Source organism: Empidonax traillii, unplaced genomic scaffold, assembly GCF_003031625.1.
Source record: "Empidonax traillii isolate 1590-97213 ecotype Southwest subspecies unplaced genomic scaffold, ASM303162v1 scaffold528:size513120, whole genome shotgun sequence".
Classification (NCBI taxonomy): domain Eukaryota; kingdom Metazoa; phylum Chordata; class Aves; order Passeriformes; family Tyrannidae; genus Empidonax; species Empidonax traillii.
Genome location: NW_020955721.1, coordinates 486,840 through 505,448, shown reverse-complemented (window position 1 = coordinate 505,448; position 18,609 = coordinate 486,840). Strand labels below are relative to the sequence as shown.

General features: G+C 39.6%; 1 protein-coding gene across 3 annotated transcripts in view; it reads right to left on the bottom strand.

Moving 5' to 3' along the window:
• Positions 1-18,573, bottom strand: part of TRMT11 (tRNA methyltransferase 11 homolog) — a 20,403-nt gene extending 1,830 nt beyond the window's left edge. The window contains exons 1-11 of one of the 3 annotated variants that reach the window (XM_027897102.1): positions 18,457-18,573; positions 14,871-14,936; positions 14,056-14,129; positions 12,754-12,835; positions 12,567-12,659; positions 11,368-11,502; positions 9,575-9,731; positions 5,298-5,378; positions 4,497-4,661; positions 3,046-3,118; positions 2,171-2,302 (exon numbers count right to left, since the gene is read on the bottom strand). In XM_027897102.1, coding sequence (XP_027752903.1) covers positions 2,171-2,302; positions 3,046-3,118; positions 4,497-4,661; positions 5,298-5,378; positions 9,575-9,731; positions 11,368-11,502; positions 12,567-12,659; positions 12,754-12,835; positions 14,056-14,129; positions 14,871-14,936; positions 18,457-18,531 — 1,133 coding nt within the window. In that variant the 5' untranslated portion in view covers positions 18,532-18,573. Of the gene's footprint in view, positions 1-2,170; positions 2,303-3,045; positions 3,119-4,496; positions 4,662-5,297; positions 5,379-9,574; positions 9,732-11,367; positions 11,503-12,566; positions 12,660-12,753; positions 12,836-14,055; positions 14,130-14,870; positions 14,937-15,452; positions 15,557-18,456 lie in introns of those variants that run through there. The other 2 variants (XM_027897104.1, XM_027897103.1) reach the window with 2 other exon arrangements.
• Between the last annotated feature and the right edge of the window lie 36 nt (positions 18,574-18,609).

Below are 18,609 nucleotides of genomic sequence, written 5' to 3'. Positions count from 1 at the left end.
AAATAGGATCACTCTAGGTGCTGATGGAAAACTTGGCATTTCTTGAGATAACAGTGAGCTGTTAAACAAGTAACTCAATACCAAACACAGATTTGTAAATAAGAAAAAAATAACCCAAACAGTACTGCCTCTTTGTTTGCTCCAAAACTTCCAGACTGCAAAACAACCTTTTAATCACTTCTCATGTGGAATCAAGTTGCTACTTCCGCTAGCTGAAGTTAGAACATGCTTCTGACAAAGGTGAATAAAATTAATTCTCAACTGCTCTTTCTATTACACAAGACTTTCGATGCATCCAGTATCACCAAACCCTCTCTTCCTCCTACAAAGGTAGGCACTCTGCCACATCATTTTAAATTTTTATATATATATAATAAGGTTTATATATAAAGTTTATAAATATAAAACCATATAAAAGACTGACTGCCAAGGAATCAAAAGAATTCCAACTCAACAATGACTTCAATGTCAGATTGAAAGAGTAAACTTTGGAGTGAGATGCTATCTTGCAGAAGGAGAGATCATTATCAGTTTGTTAAAAAGCCTTGTCTGTTAGCATTAACGCATGTATTTCTACATTCTTTCAGGTAAAACTAAGAACCTTATCAAGTAAGGAATACAGAAGCAGTGGTTTTAACAGACATCCATTTAAATCAAGTTTTGGCTTTAATTTAAGGTAATACACAAGGATTTCAACAAATAAAATTGAAGGCAGGTGTTGCCAAGGGATATTTGATAATACAACATGTTAGTAGAAAGTATCTTCTCTTCCTCCTACATACTTGTTTTAACGTCTGTTCCCTTGTTCAGCATTACAGCTGAAAATAAAGTGATTGTACTAATATTCCGTGCTAATATAGTGACTTCAGCGTTTCAATTCACAGTAGGATATACAAATTCACTTTTTACGAGGCAACTTAACTAGACCTCCCCAAAACAGCAACTAAAGCAGATCCTGAATGTGCAGTTCCCAAGTTATCTAAAGTAAAACACTTTCCACAGCTGTAGTGAGGAAACATGTTTTTTATCAAAGTTCAATGAGCAGATAGAAGAATTCTGGTATCTTGATGAACAGAATAAATTCAGTAAATCCAATCAGTTTTTACTGGCATGGAAATCTTAGAATTCACAATTACACACAGTCTGTTGGGGTTAAGCATGTATAGACAGACATTTTGAAGAACTAGCTATAATACTGTTAATGGCATTCATTGCTTTGTTTTTTAATTGTCTCACAATGAAAAAAGCCTAAAGATATTAATTCTATCATTTATTAAAAAATGCAAACTGCTAACTGCGCTATCCTGTTACAGCAGCATGTAAAAGAGATGGCTTCATTTGATTTCCAAATTTTTAAAGCATGTAATATATAGGATATAGAGGACTGTCACAAGCCACTTCCATGGTGAAATCAGGGACAACCACCACTTTATTCATCGGTATAGTTTGACTGTACATAGAAACATTGACATTTAAAAACTACCTTCAGAGCACATCTGTATCTGGAAAATACTTTGAAAAACCTACAGAACTCCTCACTTTACAATGAAATAGTTTAAAAAAAACCCAAACCAAAACTAAAAAAACCCTCAAACCTTATCTAAGAGATGCTGAAGTAAGGTATGCAAACAGCTGTCTTTCCTTTTAAACTCAGTGCTGAACCCAGGCTGCACTACTGAGCAGACAAGATCCTGCAGTCTCTGCTGGCCTCTCTCGTCCTTAACAGGGCTGTTCCCTTATGATTCCTGCCTCTCACTACCATCTCTTGCTCAATGGACTTTTATTTCTCAGAAGAAAGCTAAATTAGTAGTGCCAAACTCCAAAGAACCAAGAATGTTTTTTACAGGACCTTGCCACACATCTCTATCAATTACTCCAAAGAAACACATAATAATATATACCTTGAAAGTTTAACTTTCTAAGCTTAAACCTCAACTCACTGGATGTCCATTTGCAATGACATGCTAAGGCTTTTTCTGTTTGGTAAATAGTCAGGAATTGTCACCATTCAAAAACCTTACTTCAAGATCTAGTTTTCCTCACACGAAGTTTTAAAATACAAAGTCTGGGCCTTACTCTTGATTGCTGGTACTATGTGTCCCAAAAGAAACGAAGTGAGAGTGCAGCATCCATTCTGACATACAACACAACAGAAACCAACAGTACATACTCAGGCCTGTATATCGGCAGCCAGTAAACTAATCTTCCTCCCATCACCAGATGTTCTGCAGCAAACTTCAACAGGTCAAAAAAGATGTCACTTAGATGATAATTGGATGAAACGAAGATGTGATTTTCTGCGCTAAACAAAAAAATGTACAAGTGTAAACAAACATAAAAGCAACGGTAAAACCTACATTTCTTAAAGTAATAACTAAAAAAAAACCCAAAAAACTAACAAAACCAAAAACAAATCCAGACCACAAAAGCACTATCCAACACTCGCAAAACTAACTGTGACAGTCCAGAAATACAACTTCTAACACGAGGAATACGACTTTGCAAGTTCCCCTAACTGGCTCTTCAGACTATCATCCTCAGTCAAAGAATCACAGGTACACTGGGAATAGTTGTTTCGCACAGCATTTTTCTGAACAATCTAGAGTAAAACGCAGAAGACAATGAAAGCCAGGCAGTGGAGAAGCCATGACCTATCTCTGAAAAGAGCAGTGGAAATCCAAAAGAGAAGAGGTTGAGGTAAAATACGGATATTCTAATTTTAGACTGATTTTGCAGCCTGCAGAGACTGAAGAGAGCTTTCTGGGAACAGGAAATACAAGGTATTGGTGGCTCACAGAGGCAAGGAATAGGATTCAAAATCTGAACACACATAAATGATAAGCACGGAGAACAAAACCAACATGATTTCAGGAAGTAACATACCGGTTTTGCAAACAGAGCAGAAGGGGCTTTTCTTCTCTAATTAAAATGCTACCATTTTTTTAACTGTTGAGGGCCAACCAAGAAGTAATAAAGATTTTAAAACCGTGACTAGATTTCCATTAAGACATCTATAGTCTACAACAGACGAGACAGCTCACCTACCTTCTTTCAACTGACTTAACTGCTTCCTTCAGTGAACCTGTTCTGCGAGTAGCTTCTCTGATACCATAAGGTGCTAGACAAAGCAAATGCATAATGCAGAGATGAGAACCTCATCCTTTGTCCAAATAACACACAATTATACCATACACACACAACAGTGCACAAGCTGTGGCTTATACAAAGTTTAAAAAAAGCTTTTACAAAGTAAAAGTCAGTAAGGAAAGTTCTTTAAGATCTACTAAAAGTTTATTACTCCAAAAGGTTACTTTAAAACTATTTCAAAGAAAGCCCTTCAGCTTTCTAAGAGCTTCTAACAGCCTAGAAGTTCACTACACTACGAAGGACAATGCTTTTCTGTTTTGTTAATTAAAAGATATTCCTTAGACTTCCAACATGTGACAAATAATTCCATCCTCTTTTGTTTGCCAGACGTGAACATGTCCCCTGTAGCACTTATCTAACCTTTTTCAAAATGAAATTAAATACACTGGAATTTTTTGCCAGCACATTACACAAATGGTAATTCTCACACCTAAGAGCCAGAGATGGCTTTTTCTCATACATTTTTGCACATTTCTAATAACATAACATACTTATTTCATGTTCAAAACCACTGGTTTTGTGAGACTTGTTTCAGCATCATGGAAGCACCAATATAACCATCGCAGAAGTCTTACCAATTGTGTCATACTCAGTCCTGAGTCCATATTAATATTCAACACAGTTTTATTGCCAGACAAAACAAATAAAAACTAGCACGAAACCCACAAAGAAAAGTCACACTAAATAACATGAATGTCTCATCATAAGAGTCAGTGCTAGAGATCAGAAATTGCTGTATCAAGGTCTTTCATTTAATCCCTTGAGTTTCTATTCCCTCTCATACATGACAAATGGTGTTTAGTATATAGGTTGCTAAAGAGCAAAGGATCCTTCCAAAGTGCTAATGCTTCTACTAGTTAAGTGTACTGGAAACACATTAAAACTTCTCTTTGGAAGCATTACAGTAGCATTTAACATAAGTCTCCAGAAGCCCATCAGGGCTGCATGTCAGACTACAATGTGCTGCAGATCAAGTTCTAACAGCAACATGGACCATTCTGATAAGAAGTCTCTGTGCATTGATAAAGTTGTGCTTTTACTGAACAAGACTTCTTCAAAGGATGATTTTCAGCCACATTGATTTCTGCTGGTAAACACAATATTCTTTCCACGAAGAAAGAGTTACTGCCAGCTTTGTTACACATTTCTAACTACCCCTAAAATAAACGCAGAGCTGTCAAATGCAGATCCAATTTCCATAGCGCTGCTCTCAATAATCACCTCTGATAACATGGAAACCGCAGATCTGAGCGCTCATCCAGACATTAAATCAATGCACATAGGCACAGACATAGGCAATAATCTTTTAGTCACTGCTATTAGTCAACAAAAAGCAGTAACAAACTTACGGTCTGTAATGATTGCGTCGAACAGCATCCCTTTTCGCCATATCGGCCTTGAAGAATCAGCAACCAGTGCATCGAGGTAGTATTTCTCTAAACCATACTGTCGGAGATTAGCTCTGATATTTTCATCTGGCCCTCTCCATTTCTGGTTCTTTCTGCTTGCCTTGCCTGGGAAGGGAGAGGGCACAGAGTGTGGAAAAAAGCACACTCAAAAGCAATAGAAACTATTATATATAAGAAAAGCTTTCCATAATACTCTACCATACAATTTAAAGGAAAATAATTAAACATCACTACAAAACCTGTCAAAAGTACTTGCAGTAAACTTCAGAATTAGTGAGGAATAATGAAAATATACGAGAAAAGTTCTGCTGCACCATCTGCAAAGGGTGTCCCAGAACATAAAGATGTTGTTTTGTAAGATGTTCTCTCTGACCATCAGCCACAATCCTGTCCACCAGGTCAGATATAATTTGCACTGCAGATTTTCAGAAAAGTAAGAATGAGATTAGAGTTCCTGGGTTAGGTTTCAAGAAGCTTCATACATCACAGGTTAAGAGAGCACACAGCTGTGGTAATTATTATTTGGAACTTTGGTTTTTATTATTCCTTTTTTAAAATATTTCCTGCTTAAAAGTAAGATAATATTTTAGCTGGGATACATGTAAATTGGTGAAAAAAAATACGCATGACCAAATAAATCCTAATAAGATTAATACTGCTTTAAAATCCACTAGGTATCATCCACTACCATCTTAAATTCCAGAGAGCAAGATTTCAATGGCTTAGAAATATGTAACATACCTAATCCGTGGATTGTGTTGTAATCTATATCAGTACCACACACATATGCTCCGAAGTGTGCTGAGGAGATTAGAAGGCCACCTATACAGAGGAGAAAAGAAGAAAAATATAAACTCCTGTCAAAAATGTCGCTTGTCTTGGAATTTTTTCCTCAGGAACTTCAGGAGTTTACACAAGCAGTAGCATACTAGACCCAAAGCTAGACCCAAGCATAAAAGAAAAAGAAACTAAAAAAAAGAATTAAAATTACCAACCTGTTAGAATCACTATGCAGCTATAATCAGAGATAATTACAACTCTCGTCTGCTACACCTGATTCTCCTTATCTTACTTTGCCCTATGTCACTCCTTATCTCTTCAGACTGCTCTTAGGAGTTTATGTTTTTCTGTATTTCAAAGCACTAAGATTCTTTAACCATTACATGATCCAAAACTCTTGATACTACTTTGCAAGGAACATAATTTCAAATTGTTGGCACACAATTTGAAAAGTCATCACCAAACAAATAGCGGTTCTACTGCGTCTGTTTGCAAAGTCAGTCTCCTTAACTCTGTTTAAAATCAAACTTGTTGTAAAATCTGGCCATTCCCCGAGTAACAAACAATGTTCAAGAGCCTTGCAAATGTAAATATGTCCAGTGTAAACAGCAACATCAAAACAGTTTCCGTAATTGTTACACAGTGTGAAAATGATACACAAATGCATATTTCCGTGAGTATGCTGCCTATTTGGTCAGTAGTTTTACCAGTGTACTTATTCTGCAATAAAACCTTTTTTAGTCACTACTATTGAGATCTGCTTTCCTAATTTACAAAAAAAAAAAAAAAAAAAAAACAACAACAAAAAAAAAAACCTAACAGAAAAGCATGTGTGATTTCCCCTTGAAACTTGACAAGAGTTGAACAGACCACAAAAATGAACAAATGACATTACCTCTTTAACAGCTTCCAAATGAAACAGTGGACAGACTGCAGAAGAATACCAAATATCTGTGTGGTCAAGTTATTAAATAGGAGGTACGTAGCTAGCAGAATGGTTTAAAACAGAACAGTGACTGAGAACAAGGCTGTGAACCCCACATTACTGATGGCAACAGTCCTGCTAAAAAAAAAGCGTAAGATCGCTGCAGGATGGAGAGTGGACAAGCACAGGGAACAATGTGCAAGCTGGCTGTGCTGATGACACCCGTTCTCTTGTTCACAGGGAGCATGGAGAGAAACACTTCAGGAGGCTGCACTGCCCCGAGCCATCCACTCAGGACAAACACATCCCTAACATGCCCTGTGTGCATGGGCTAAAGTGTCCCATCTCAGAGAACCAGATAACTCCTACACCATATGGTAACCAACTCTACAAAAACCAAATGTGAGGAAGAAATAAAAGTTTTTAAATTCCTCTGCTTTTTCTTGGATCAGGGAAAAGCAAGGCTACTCATACCAGAGGAGTCACCCATTTCCCTTCTTGGCTGCAATCCCTCAGAAGAGATGGGCAGTACTCCAGAGGGTCTGGACAAATTTAGCTAGCCCTGACCCCAAGTAAGGCATACCACCCAGTCCTACAAGAAAGTAAGAAGAAAGTACTTTGCTCGTCTAAGAATGGTTTTAATCACAGGCAAAAAAAAAGTTAGGAAAACATGAACTTAAAGCTTTCAATAAATCTCAGCTGGTACTAGTTCAGTTGCGTTCACACAGAAGGTGCACGAATACTTAAATACTGTAATATGGCCAGCCCTTTGATCTACTATATGAAACAGATGCTAAGAGAGTTAATCAGAGAATCACTGTGTCCCCTGATGACTATTAGCACAATATCCTCGTGGCACAGAACTTCATGCCTTTCTATCGTACACTCTTCCCCCATCTCTTCAGCACCCACGAGCACTGGTCACATCACTGTCCCCCAGGATATCAAAGAAAAAAAAATTCTTGTCATTTGCAACTACACAGTATCACAAAATGGCAAAGAGAAAGTAAGGACAAATACCTTCCAATGGTACTATCAACAAGATTACTGAGATAACCTGAACAGATTGTCTAGGAGGAAGCACAAAATATTAAGGTAGAAGGCTTGTTTTATTCTTCCAGAAACCTCCAGGCTTCTTTGTGCTCAACACTGAGGAAAGGATACCTAAACAGTTTATGGAACTTAAAAACAATCCTGGACGTTCCAATTCTGCTCTACAGTAAGAAGGGGAATCAAGTCTCCTAAAAGCCAGCCTGGTCAAAGAGCACTTCATATTCCAATGACAACTGCCAATCTGCCACTGTTACACTAATGTGGAAGACTTGTGATTTGGCTTATGCAAAAAACAGTTTCTTTCCAACATGGAAGCACCATTTTGCAAGGCCATTCTGATTTGGCACTATTTACCTTTTCACTGTAAAAAATCAGGAAGAAACCATGCCAGACAATAAAGCTGCATCAGTAAGGAAATCTGAACTGCAGTTTCAAAATGCTCCTCAAATCCTGTATATATGTTCATTTCAAACCCATCAGCAAACCCATGCACCTTTAGCCTTTGTATTACAGATATCCAGGGAAAAAAATCCCCCAAAAATGTGATTCAAACCACTAGGCAATTTGTTGAGAATTTTGTATACTTGTATTGTATTTGTTATCTTTTGAACTGAAAAATGATTTACCATTGATGTTGAATTTCTATAGCTTTGCCATTTCCATGTGATTTTTCTTCCTCTGTCTTTACCTTCCTTTTCACTCCCATGAGAATAAATGCTCTCAGAAATTTTTTTTTTGTTTAGCAGATTTTTGTAAGAAGATGCAGAAAAATATCCTCATCCTCCCATTAACATAAGTATTTTTAATTGTATGCATCTCACATGTGGTCATCTTGATCAAAGTTTGGCAAGTTAAATAGGAGTCAGCAGTGCCCTGGCAGTCAAGAGGGCCGTGTCCTGGGGAGCATCAGGCAAAGCACTTCCAGCCGGTTTAGGGAGGGGATTGTCCCACTCTGCTCTGAACTGGGGCAGCCTCACCTTGAATATTGTGTGCAGTTTTGAGTGTAATAATATTAGAAAGATATTAAGCCATTAGAGAGCACCCAAAGGAGAGCAACAAAGTTGGTGAAGGGTCTTGAGGGGAAGCCATGTGAGGAGTGTCTGAGGTCACTTGGTCTGTTCACCCTGGAGAAGAGGAGACTGAAGGGAGGCCTCACTGCAGTCTGAAACTGCTATGGATGTGGAGGGGCAGGCACTGATCTCTTCTCTCTGGTGACCAGTGACAGGACTGGAGGAAATGGCTTGAAGAAGAGTCAGAGGAGGTTTAAGTCAGATATCAGGAAAAGGTTCTTCACCGAGGGGGTGGCTGAGCACTGGAACAGGCTCCCCAGGGAAATGGTCACAGCACCAAGCCTGACAGAATTCAAGAAGCATTTGGACAATGCTCTCAGGCACATGGTGTGATTCTTGGGGTTGTCCTGTATAGGTTCAGAGAGTTGGACTTCGATGATCCTTGCGGGTCCCTTCTAACCCAGGATGTTCTATGAGTCTACTCTATGATTCTAAAATCCAGGTCATAAACACAGCCTTCATTATGTTATTGAAGAAACTACTACAGGTAGCTTAATACAGTATACTCTGCTATGATTATATGGCACAATCTGACACAACAGATCAGCTATTTCACCTACAAAACAACTGAGTTTCCCTGAGGCAAAATGTGCTTCTATGTCATGTAGAGTAATATGTGGAATAAAAGCTCCCCCTCCTGGATAAACTAGGAAAAGTTCAGCTAGGGGCGGATACGTGGTGTGAGCAGTATTGTATCCTAAAGACAGGATGTGAAGGAACAACAAACTGATCTCTACTGAATGCTATGACCCAACTATTGTTATGTTAAACGCCCAGACATGCCCTCTGCACTCTAAATAGCCAGCTCTAAAATGCTGCTCATTGTAACCCCCTGAAAGTGACCACAGGAAGTACATCAGCCAAATTTCACTTCTTGGTCACTTTGAATCTTAGGCAGTCCACGACACATATGAAGTAGTGTTTAAGCCATGTTGCATGAACAGTAAAGACAGATTTTTCAGAAGTGTAAAATAAACTGGTTATAGCTCTGGAAGTTGGTCTCCTTCCCCCCAAAATCCCTTTCAAGTTAACAGACTACTCATTTTACAGTCAGCGTTTGCCTTCGGTATCATCTCAAATATCAAATGAGCACCAGAAGCCACTGCACCAGGTAAAAGTCTGATGCAAACAGTAAGACAATCTTCCAATTTTTCTCACCAGTTGGAGAAAAAAAAAAAACAACACAATACCTGTTCCAACAAATGGATCACATACAACATCATTGGGTTTTACTCTCCCATGGTTGGCCATAATGAAAGACAGGCAGGCATCCATGCTTGTATTTCCAATAAAGTGTCTCTTCTTTACACTGTAGGATTCAATGAGTTCTCTTTGGCCATCTGCAATCTGTTGAAACATTTATAATCTCTGTCAGGTCTTAGATACAAGATATAAGCAGGCAGGATGACAGACGTGTTTAAGTGACACCATCTAAAAACAGGTAACTTCATTTCGTAACACATCACCTTGCTTTCTGACGTCTGAAAATATGACAGACTTCTTTCCAAGCAACAGATATCTTGGTTCAACACCTAGATAAATTCTTCAAGACAGAGGTTAAAAATATACAAACATTTTAGACAGAAAATTCTTCTGAAGAAATAACAATTATAGCAACTTTGCTATTATTTTGAGCATCAGAAAAACAATTCCTGGCAATTCAGAGTTAAAAGAATTTCAAAATTAAGAGGAGGAGAAATGCATGTTAACACATGTGTGCACATACACACACGTATGCTTAAGGTCATACAGAATTTCCTTCTTCCCTGGCATTTCTGTCATGCTCAAAATCTATACTCAGGATAGCACTGACAGATCAGAATTTAATGGAAAACCAAACAAAGACCGAATGCTAGTATTTTTCATCAGACTTCCAAAATATGTTAAAGAAGAACAAAGCTATCTACAAAAAAACATGGTCAAAAGCTCTTCCGACATTACCCCGCCACCTCTGGTCAACATCGTCTTACTGGGGAAACAAAATACACTTGTCTATTTTTTTTAGGTTGGTTTACTCAGCACTTCAAGAATCCAGCACAGATGGGACAACAGCTGCAATGTTTTACAGTATTGCCACAACCCAGGGTGCCTGCACGTTAACCACGAGCACGGAGAACACTCACACGTCCTAACATATCACTTGGATGTCTAACTTTCCTATACACAAGCCATTGACCATAGCTATACAGCCTCAGCAGTGGTTCTCCCTCCTTCCAGCTGCCCTTGACACAGGACGCTGCTAGCACATATTCCCATCAGTGGCTCGTGTCATTCTGGAAGATGTCCTTTGGGGAGCCACTTTTTCCTCACAAAAACATAAAACACCAGATCAGATTTCCTCAGGATATGCTAATAATGTGGCAGCTTTAAAGGGCAAGAAGGTTTGTAGTGAAGACCTCAGCTGACAGGCTCCAGACAGCTTTTATAAGTGGTTCCTGCTGTAGGCCCTGCACTGTCAGTGTCCCCTTCGGGCCTGTGAGCTGAACCTGCTGCTGTCCAAAGCCTCAGGGATCAGTCTGCACCTTTCTGTGGAGGTTCCTGTCAGGACCTCTTGAAGCACTTACAGAATGCTCTAGTGGGCCTGACGCAACTCAACAGGGCCACAAGGCATCTACAGTTCCGTCTATCTTTTTACATGTCTGAAACCCACTGCTAGGGCTTTCAGCTGCAGCTGGGCCCACAATAACATAGTGCACCACCACAGCTGCGCAGTCTCACAGCTGTGCTGAGTTCTCTCAGTGGAGGGCAAGATAAGGTGTGTTTCCAGAGACAACTTCACTTTTTTCCACCTCTAAATTGCTCAATTAACCCACTTTTTCCTAGTCACAGTAAAGCCTCCAAGACTTGCAGTGACAGATTCAGACATAATTATATAGTCTGCTTCCACTGAAAGTCAACACAATTTTTTACATTTCAGTTGAAGAACACTTTCCTGAAAATACAAGCTCGTAAGAACTCATAAGAAGCAAGCACACTCACGCACCCATCTACCAAAATACAGATGAAAGGGCTCTTCTGGAACATTATTTGGGTCCGTTCCATAATCTTCCAAAATCCAGAAGATATGTTCTGGATTCTTTAAATTTACTTTTCCTTTGAATGGCAGAAATTCAAGGGCCTATACAATAAAGAAAAGCAGAGTAAAAAAAAAATCCTCAAACCAGGGTAAATTTTTTAATAGGCACCTCCCCTCCAATAGAAAAAAAAAACCAAAATAAACCCTTGATCCCAAAAATCCCCACCACAATTTTACTTGTGAGAAATGATAAATCAGTATTAAAAAGTACATTCTCAATTTTATCTAGATTTTTGAAATACCTTTCTTGTAATTCAAAATACCTCATATGATTAAGAATTAGAAATCAGGAACCATAACACTTTTTATTAACTGAAGAGAACCCAACTTCAGAGGAAATGAACTGTGCATATTATCTACACAATTCTCAAGTTACACAAACAACACTGATGATGAACAACGGGATATAAAATTTCAGTGATGTGCAGCTACACCAATTTACATACTCAGCATTATTTCATGTACACAAAATCTAACAAACAGGGAAGAGTGCCTACTACTAATACAGATAATTTCAGTTTCTGTAAATGGCGTAAATAGAACAAATAGCTGATAAAACAGCATGTGGAAGAGCAAAAATTAACAGTAATTTAAAAAAAATGTCCTAATTATAATACTGATACAGTTAGGAGGAGAGCACAAGTGCAGACAAGAGCATAAGGACAGAACAGATTAGCACACAATCCACAGCTTGCAACTGAAGTCACTTGTTCCACATTCTGCAACAATAAAAGCATAACTCGGAGATCAACTAACAGATTTTCCAAAAGTCTAGCACCTAACTCTAGCCATTGGAATCTCAGTGTTTTGGGCAATAAGCTTCAGTTTCCCCAGCACACTGGGATGAAATCAGCAGTGATGTTTATTTAGCTTTGTATATGCCACACACGGTCTGTTTAGGTAAGCAAAAAAAAAAAAAAAAAAGTCATGAATTTTGAGGGAATTTTAATTCAGACACAAAGATCTCATTTAGACCTGAGAAGACATAAGCAATAAACTTCTTTCAGATCTTCAGGAAACCCAAACTTAAATACTCTGATAGCATGGAATAAGAACAACATAAATGATTAAACTAAACATCAAGCATTTCTTAACCATCTACTTACATCAATCTTTTTTATTTTCTGTGCTTGGGTCAGTGTTTTATTAAATGTATGAATATGTACTTTGTAAGTAGAGTCTGACTGTAGATATGGAAGCTGAAAAAAAAGGCAAAGATAGTTTCATTAGTATAGATGCAGTGTTATTCAGTGGACAGAGGGACTGTATTATCCAGATTCTTTATATGCATACCATCTTGTCCACTGGATAGTTCTTCAAAGAGGCATAGAGCTCCCCCTCAGATCTTCCATGACCCCACAGTTCAAATATAGACCTGAAATTACAAAGTTTTTGAGAGTGCAGTCACATGGAGGGGGCAAAATGCCTTACAGACACTTACTCCTTTTAACCTTCTTGGCCAATTTATTTAGGCTTTACTTCATGGAGTTCTGAAGTGTGGTATTTAATTCTTAGCAAATGTCTTAATTTTTGTTCTTAATAAGGACACATTAATTTTTAATCCTAAGCCAATATTTCAATTATGCTTTTTTTTGTTTGTTTGGTAACATATACTAAAAGCATCAGAGCTTTTGATAGTGATTAGCAGTGCAATGAAGATGCACTGGTAATCTTCTAAAACTAACATGTCTTCCCACAACCAGCAGTAGGCCAGAAAAATAAGCTGTGGGCTAGCTACACTTTCTACATAAATTAAGGATACATGGCATACAAAGAGCATGGCATACAGAACATCTGAAAGCTGCTCTGTCATATTTTACTTCCTTAGCTGCTTTCTGAAGTGCAGTACAGTTGATGTCCACTGGAAATATACTGTTCTAGGGACAGTTTTGTACACATGGGGCTCCTTTAATACCTGACACAATAAGCACTCAGCGGGGACTATGCAGTGCTCTGCAGAGGGGCCCAAACTAACTCTGAAAAACACAGCACAAACACCACAAATTTAGTATCGTCAGAGACACACCATGCCTACACTGCCTCTCATCCCGAACCACACCGCCACAGCCTCTCTCACAAGCTTCACTGCAAAGAATGTTTTTCAGACACCTCTAAAAAGGACCAGCTGGAACAATCACTCTCTGGCATACTCTTGTGCTCTTGAATTTTCTAGAAGGACCTCTGCTGCAGTGGGCTGGGCTGAGGGTTCAGATGCCACCACTAAGGGAGAGTTACAAAACCTTTCCCCTTCAAAACTTGCTTTTCAATTTTTACTTATCATCATTTTTATCTTTTAATTCCATACATATTTTAAAACAACCCACTAACTAAACTTTATTCAAGGTGAATAAAACATCAGTGAGTACTGTCTCTGGAGTGAAGAACACTATTTTCAGACCCTGACTTGATCATACACCAAGAGAACGTGAATGCTACATAATCAGTCCTAAAAGAGTCCTACAAACTCCAGTTACATCTTAATTCTAGAAGGAATTAAAGACTGCTTATTTGAAGACTGCATATGAAATCTATTTGCCATAATAAAACAATATTCCACCACTTCAGTTATTGTTTACAAGATTTTTCATCTCTTACTTTGCACATACTGTCCGTTTCATTAGTCCCCTTGCCATCTCTTCTGAAGGAATATTGAGAATCCAAAATGGAGACTGAAATAAAAAGAAGATAAGTGATACAAATACCTAGTTGGAGGACGTCAGAAGAATTACACAACTACACAATTCTATTCTGTAAAAACAGAACATGGATGCTGAAATTAAAAAAAATAAATAAAAATAAATCTGTTGACTGTAATCATACAGATGATAAATATTTAATTTCAGGCAAAACCATTTACTCAGCTTGAATGTCTGACAAATTTTGTTATGCATTTCATTTTTCCACTGTATCTTTGACTTAGTAAAATATTATTTGTTTGCACTTCTCTAGACTATTCATCCCCTAAAGATGAAAAACATCTTGTTACACATAAGCAGTAACTTATTCCTGGTAATATTCTCGGACTAAGCATTGAGACCAAAATCATACAGTTTCCTAGCTGTACTCTTCCAGATACTGTGTCTCAGTGATTTAGACGCAAACATCAAATCAAAACTGCTGCTGAATGTTTTCTCGGTTCGGCTATTCCGAGAAGAAAGGAGAGCCTCCCAGCAGATGGCACTCCTTCTTTACATACTGTTAAACGAAGAAATGCTGAGGTGTATTTTGTGCATCTTTTCTTTAAGTTCTGAGCCTTTACTGAAATTGAGAGTGCCTCGTTTTTGGAAGATTCCTGATTTTTCTAAGAAACTTCAAAATTTATTCAGTTACTCACATTTATCAAAAATACTATAAAGAACATACTTGCATACCATACACACACTCAAGTACAATATTTGGTCCTCACTTACATTAACACGAATTTCCTGCTCACCGCTGAATTTTCCACCACAAAGGGAGAGCAATGATGTTATTTCCTAAATTGAAAATATAGAGGCCAGGCTTTAGAATCATTAACAAATGTTTTGAAAAAAGAAAGGGGGGAAACAAGGAAAAAAGGGCAGCATAACACAAATTCTATTGCAGGCGGTGAGGATTACGAACAAAATTCCAGAGACAGAAAAAGAAGACAGAATGGCATGTACTATCAAATTTACTGTGGGAACAGACAGTGAAACTCTCAGAGTAGTTGCATGGATAGGACAGAAGTTCTCAAGTAAATTCAGCTTGTATGTACTGTTCATGAACAGAAAAAAAGGTAAGACTTTCCTGCTTTAAAAGCAGTTTTCTCAGAGTTCAGTGGCAAAAGAATAAGCTCCATTAGGCAAATTTCAGTAATCAAGTTCCCCTGCTTCAGATTTTCTCATCTAAATCTTTACTGTTCAATCCTGCACTCTCACAACAATATTCCTCTTACAGTATTATTCTTTTTATTCTTAAAATATTTTTCTGACTAATTCACATTAAAATGGTGTTTCTCTAGTAACACAGACCCAGGGCCAGGACCAGCACTAAACATCAATTCCTTTTCTGTTACCTCTCTGCTTTACAAGTATCTCAACTTGTAAGTCCCAATCCCAAGTTTTCTTTAGTAGATGTCTTCTCTAAATCAAAAGACTGTAAATTAAACACACAAAAGAGCAAATCTCCAAGAAACAACCTAATAAGTAATACCTGAAAAAAAGAGAAAACAATGTACTTAAAAGGCTTCCAAACTCAAATAAGATGTAATCATCAGGGATGTTTCTTGTGCAGCCCCAACACTAGAAGTTACATGCTGCGATCTCTGGATGCTACCGGTAAAAGAACATGGAGGGAAAATTTTATACTGGCTTAGATTTCAATTGAGTGGGTAAACGAAAAGATTACCACTAATTACCACCAAAAAATGGAGGAAAGGAAAACCCAGCATGACACTAGCATACAGTTTTAGAGGGACATTACCCCACTCATTTCCCTCTTTCCATTTGAATAAAATGGACATAAGAAACGTTCCAAAAAACAGGGGGTTTGCTCAAAAAAAAAATAAGATTAAGTGTAACTATTTCACTGTATGGTCCTGAGGCAGAAAAAGCACCTGAGACTTTATACATGAATTGGTGGCACCTCCACACACCAGTAATATTACCTACAGGAAAGTGACAAAAATAAGAAGCAGAAAAAACACGGCCAGCAAGGGAAGGCTGGGAGAGACCAGCTACACATGCTAAAGGTTGCTGTGATAAAGAAAGATAATAATCTGTTTTCAACATTTATTATGGAGAAGATGACTGCATGAGGTTCAAACCGCAGCAGTGCTCTGGATGAGAAGTTGGGAAGATCCTTCCAAGAGTAAAGATAATGAAGCACTGGAACGTATCTGCCTGAGGACATTGATAAGAAAACATCTGACATGCATTGATCTCTCCATTAGAAACAAGCTGTGCTGTAAAACAGAATGCCTGATTTAACCCCTAAGTGTCTGACCAAACAAAAAACAGATCCCTGACTACAGAGCACAGTTTATCAACTAAGAAACATGAAACACGTAACTTCAGACACTGAACAACAAATGTGGACTTGGACGAACACCTTTAGTTGATGTGATCCAGCACTACCAGAAGAACAAAAGCAGTCCTCTCATATCCCATATGCAGATGTGGTAGAGATGGAGATCAAGCAGATCATCTAGCTAAAAAAATCTGTCCTTCCTTGTTTCATTAAGCTCATGACCAAGCCAAACAGATGGCTGAGCAGAGTACAAGAAAAGGGAAATGGAACTGCTTTCTTCAGCAGCTATAGCAACCAAGTGTCACTATAACCTTGGTGATAAAAGAAAAAAACTGTCTGTTACATATATATCATCATCTTTTTACTTCATCTGAAGGCCTTGCCTAATGACAAACTGGGTTGATCATAAATAAATAAATAAAAAAAATTCATGTTCCAGCCTCACAAACAAATAGTAAAAATCAACGCACAATAGAAAATCTTAATGAAAACAAGGAAAACAAAATGACGCAAGACACATTAAATATTTTATAACGTGTAATGATGACCCACCAATTCTAACAAAATAACTCTGCATTTCAGCACTATTTTAAACAATAACATATTACTCGCTCTTCTAGATAGTGCCTAGAAGAGCCCTTAGGGTATCAGATTTTGTTAAGGTGTATAGCAACTCCATAAGTTATCATGGGGAAAAAAAAATATCAGAGGTTAAATTTACAAACAATAGGGTTTTTTTACTAATGTGGAAACTGAGTGTATGCTAAACTACACATTCACCAAGGGTCCATAAAAACACTGGGGATTAAAAAAAAAAGACCAGGAAGCTTCAAACAAGTTACAATTTATTTTCGTTTCAATTATTTCTGTGAACACAGAACGAGGTAAAGCAGATTTAGCGACAGGGAACAAACTCTGCACCCCAGATGTTGCAACCAACCATCACACTCGTGTCATCGACAAGCAGATTGCAGCACTCGAGGCAGGACTTGCTCTGATCCCACCACAGAAGCAGCTCTACTCTCCCTAATCCCACACAGGCCAGGGGGGCACAAACCTTTCTGACTGCATGTAAGCAAACACCCAGGGTCACAAGCTAAAAGTGAGCAGTCCTCAGTGCCACCAGTGTGAGCAAGGCTCGCAACCAGGATGCCAGCCGAGGTCTTAGAGACCTCTGCTCAACCCCGGCCCGTGCCACAGGCCCTAGGGCTCCAGAGAGCACCATCCTCACTGCCCCCCAAATCTTCCTTCTGAAAATGGAGACACCTGAAAATCTCCTGCCTCACAGAGCTCCATAAGCACCTGGGACGGGGAATCACAGAATCAATCAGGTTAGGAAAGACCTCTGAGATCATGGAGACCAACCTATGCCTGAGCACCACCACCTCAACCAGACCACGGCACAGCGCGCCACATCGTCTTTCCTTAAACACCTGCAGGGACGGTGACTCCACCACTTCCCCGGGCAGTCCACTGCACACTGGAATGAGAGCTGACCGCAAGCGTCCCCCAGGGCAGCACCAACCACTTCTGTACCCACACCACGCTGGCGGGAGCAGCAATACAGTTTAAACAAACTTTAAAAGTCACCAAAGCAAGATCCCGAAAGCACTTCTGTAACCCAATTTCCCCCACCGCCACCCCTCACAGCTTCCCCTTCTCACGTGGAGCCCCACGTACTCTGCCGGCAACTTCCACTAACGCCAAGAGGCTCTGGAAAAAGCGGCAAGGGCAAAAAAAGCCACCACGCAGACGCTCTCCATGGGGCGGGAAGGGAGGAGAGGCGGCCCCACGCCTGGGCTCTGTCTCTTGACACGGGACGCGGGGAGCGAAGGGGCATCGGGAGCCCCGAGTTCCCGGCTCTCCCCGAGCCGCGCAGGGCGGGCGAGGCCCCGCCGGGGTCCGGCCGCCCGCCCGCGGGCACAGCCGGGACCGCGCTGTGCGGGAGCGCCCCGGCCCCCCGGTCCCTGGCCCCGGCCCCAGATCCCAGGCCCTTGCAGCGCTCACCGGCAGGCGGAACTCCAGGTGCTCCTGCGCCAGCAGCAGCAGGTACCGCCGGAGCGCCGAGGCCGCCAGCGCCATGGCCGGCCATCCCCCGCCCGCCGCATGCGCCGCCGGGATGGGGCGGGCTCCGCGCCCCGGCGGGAGCGGCCCGGGCAG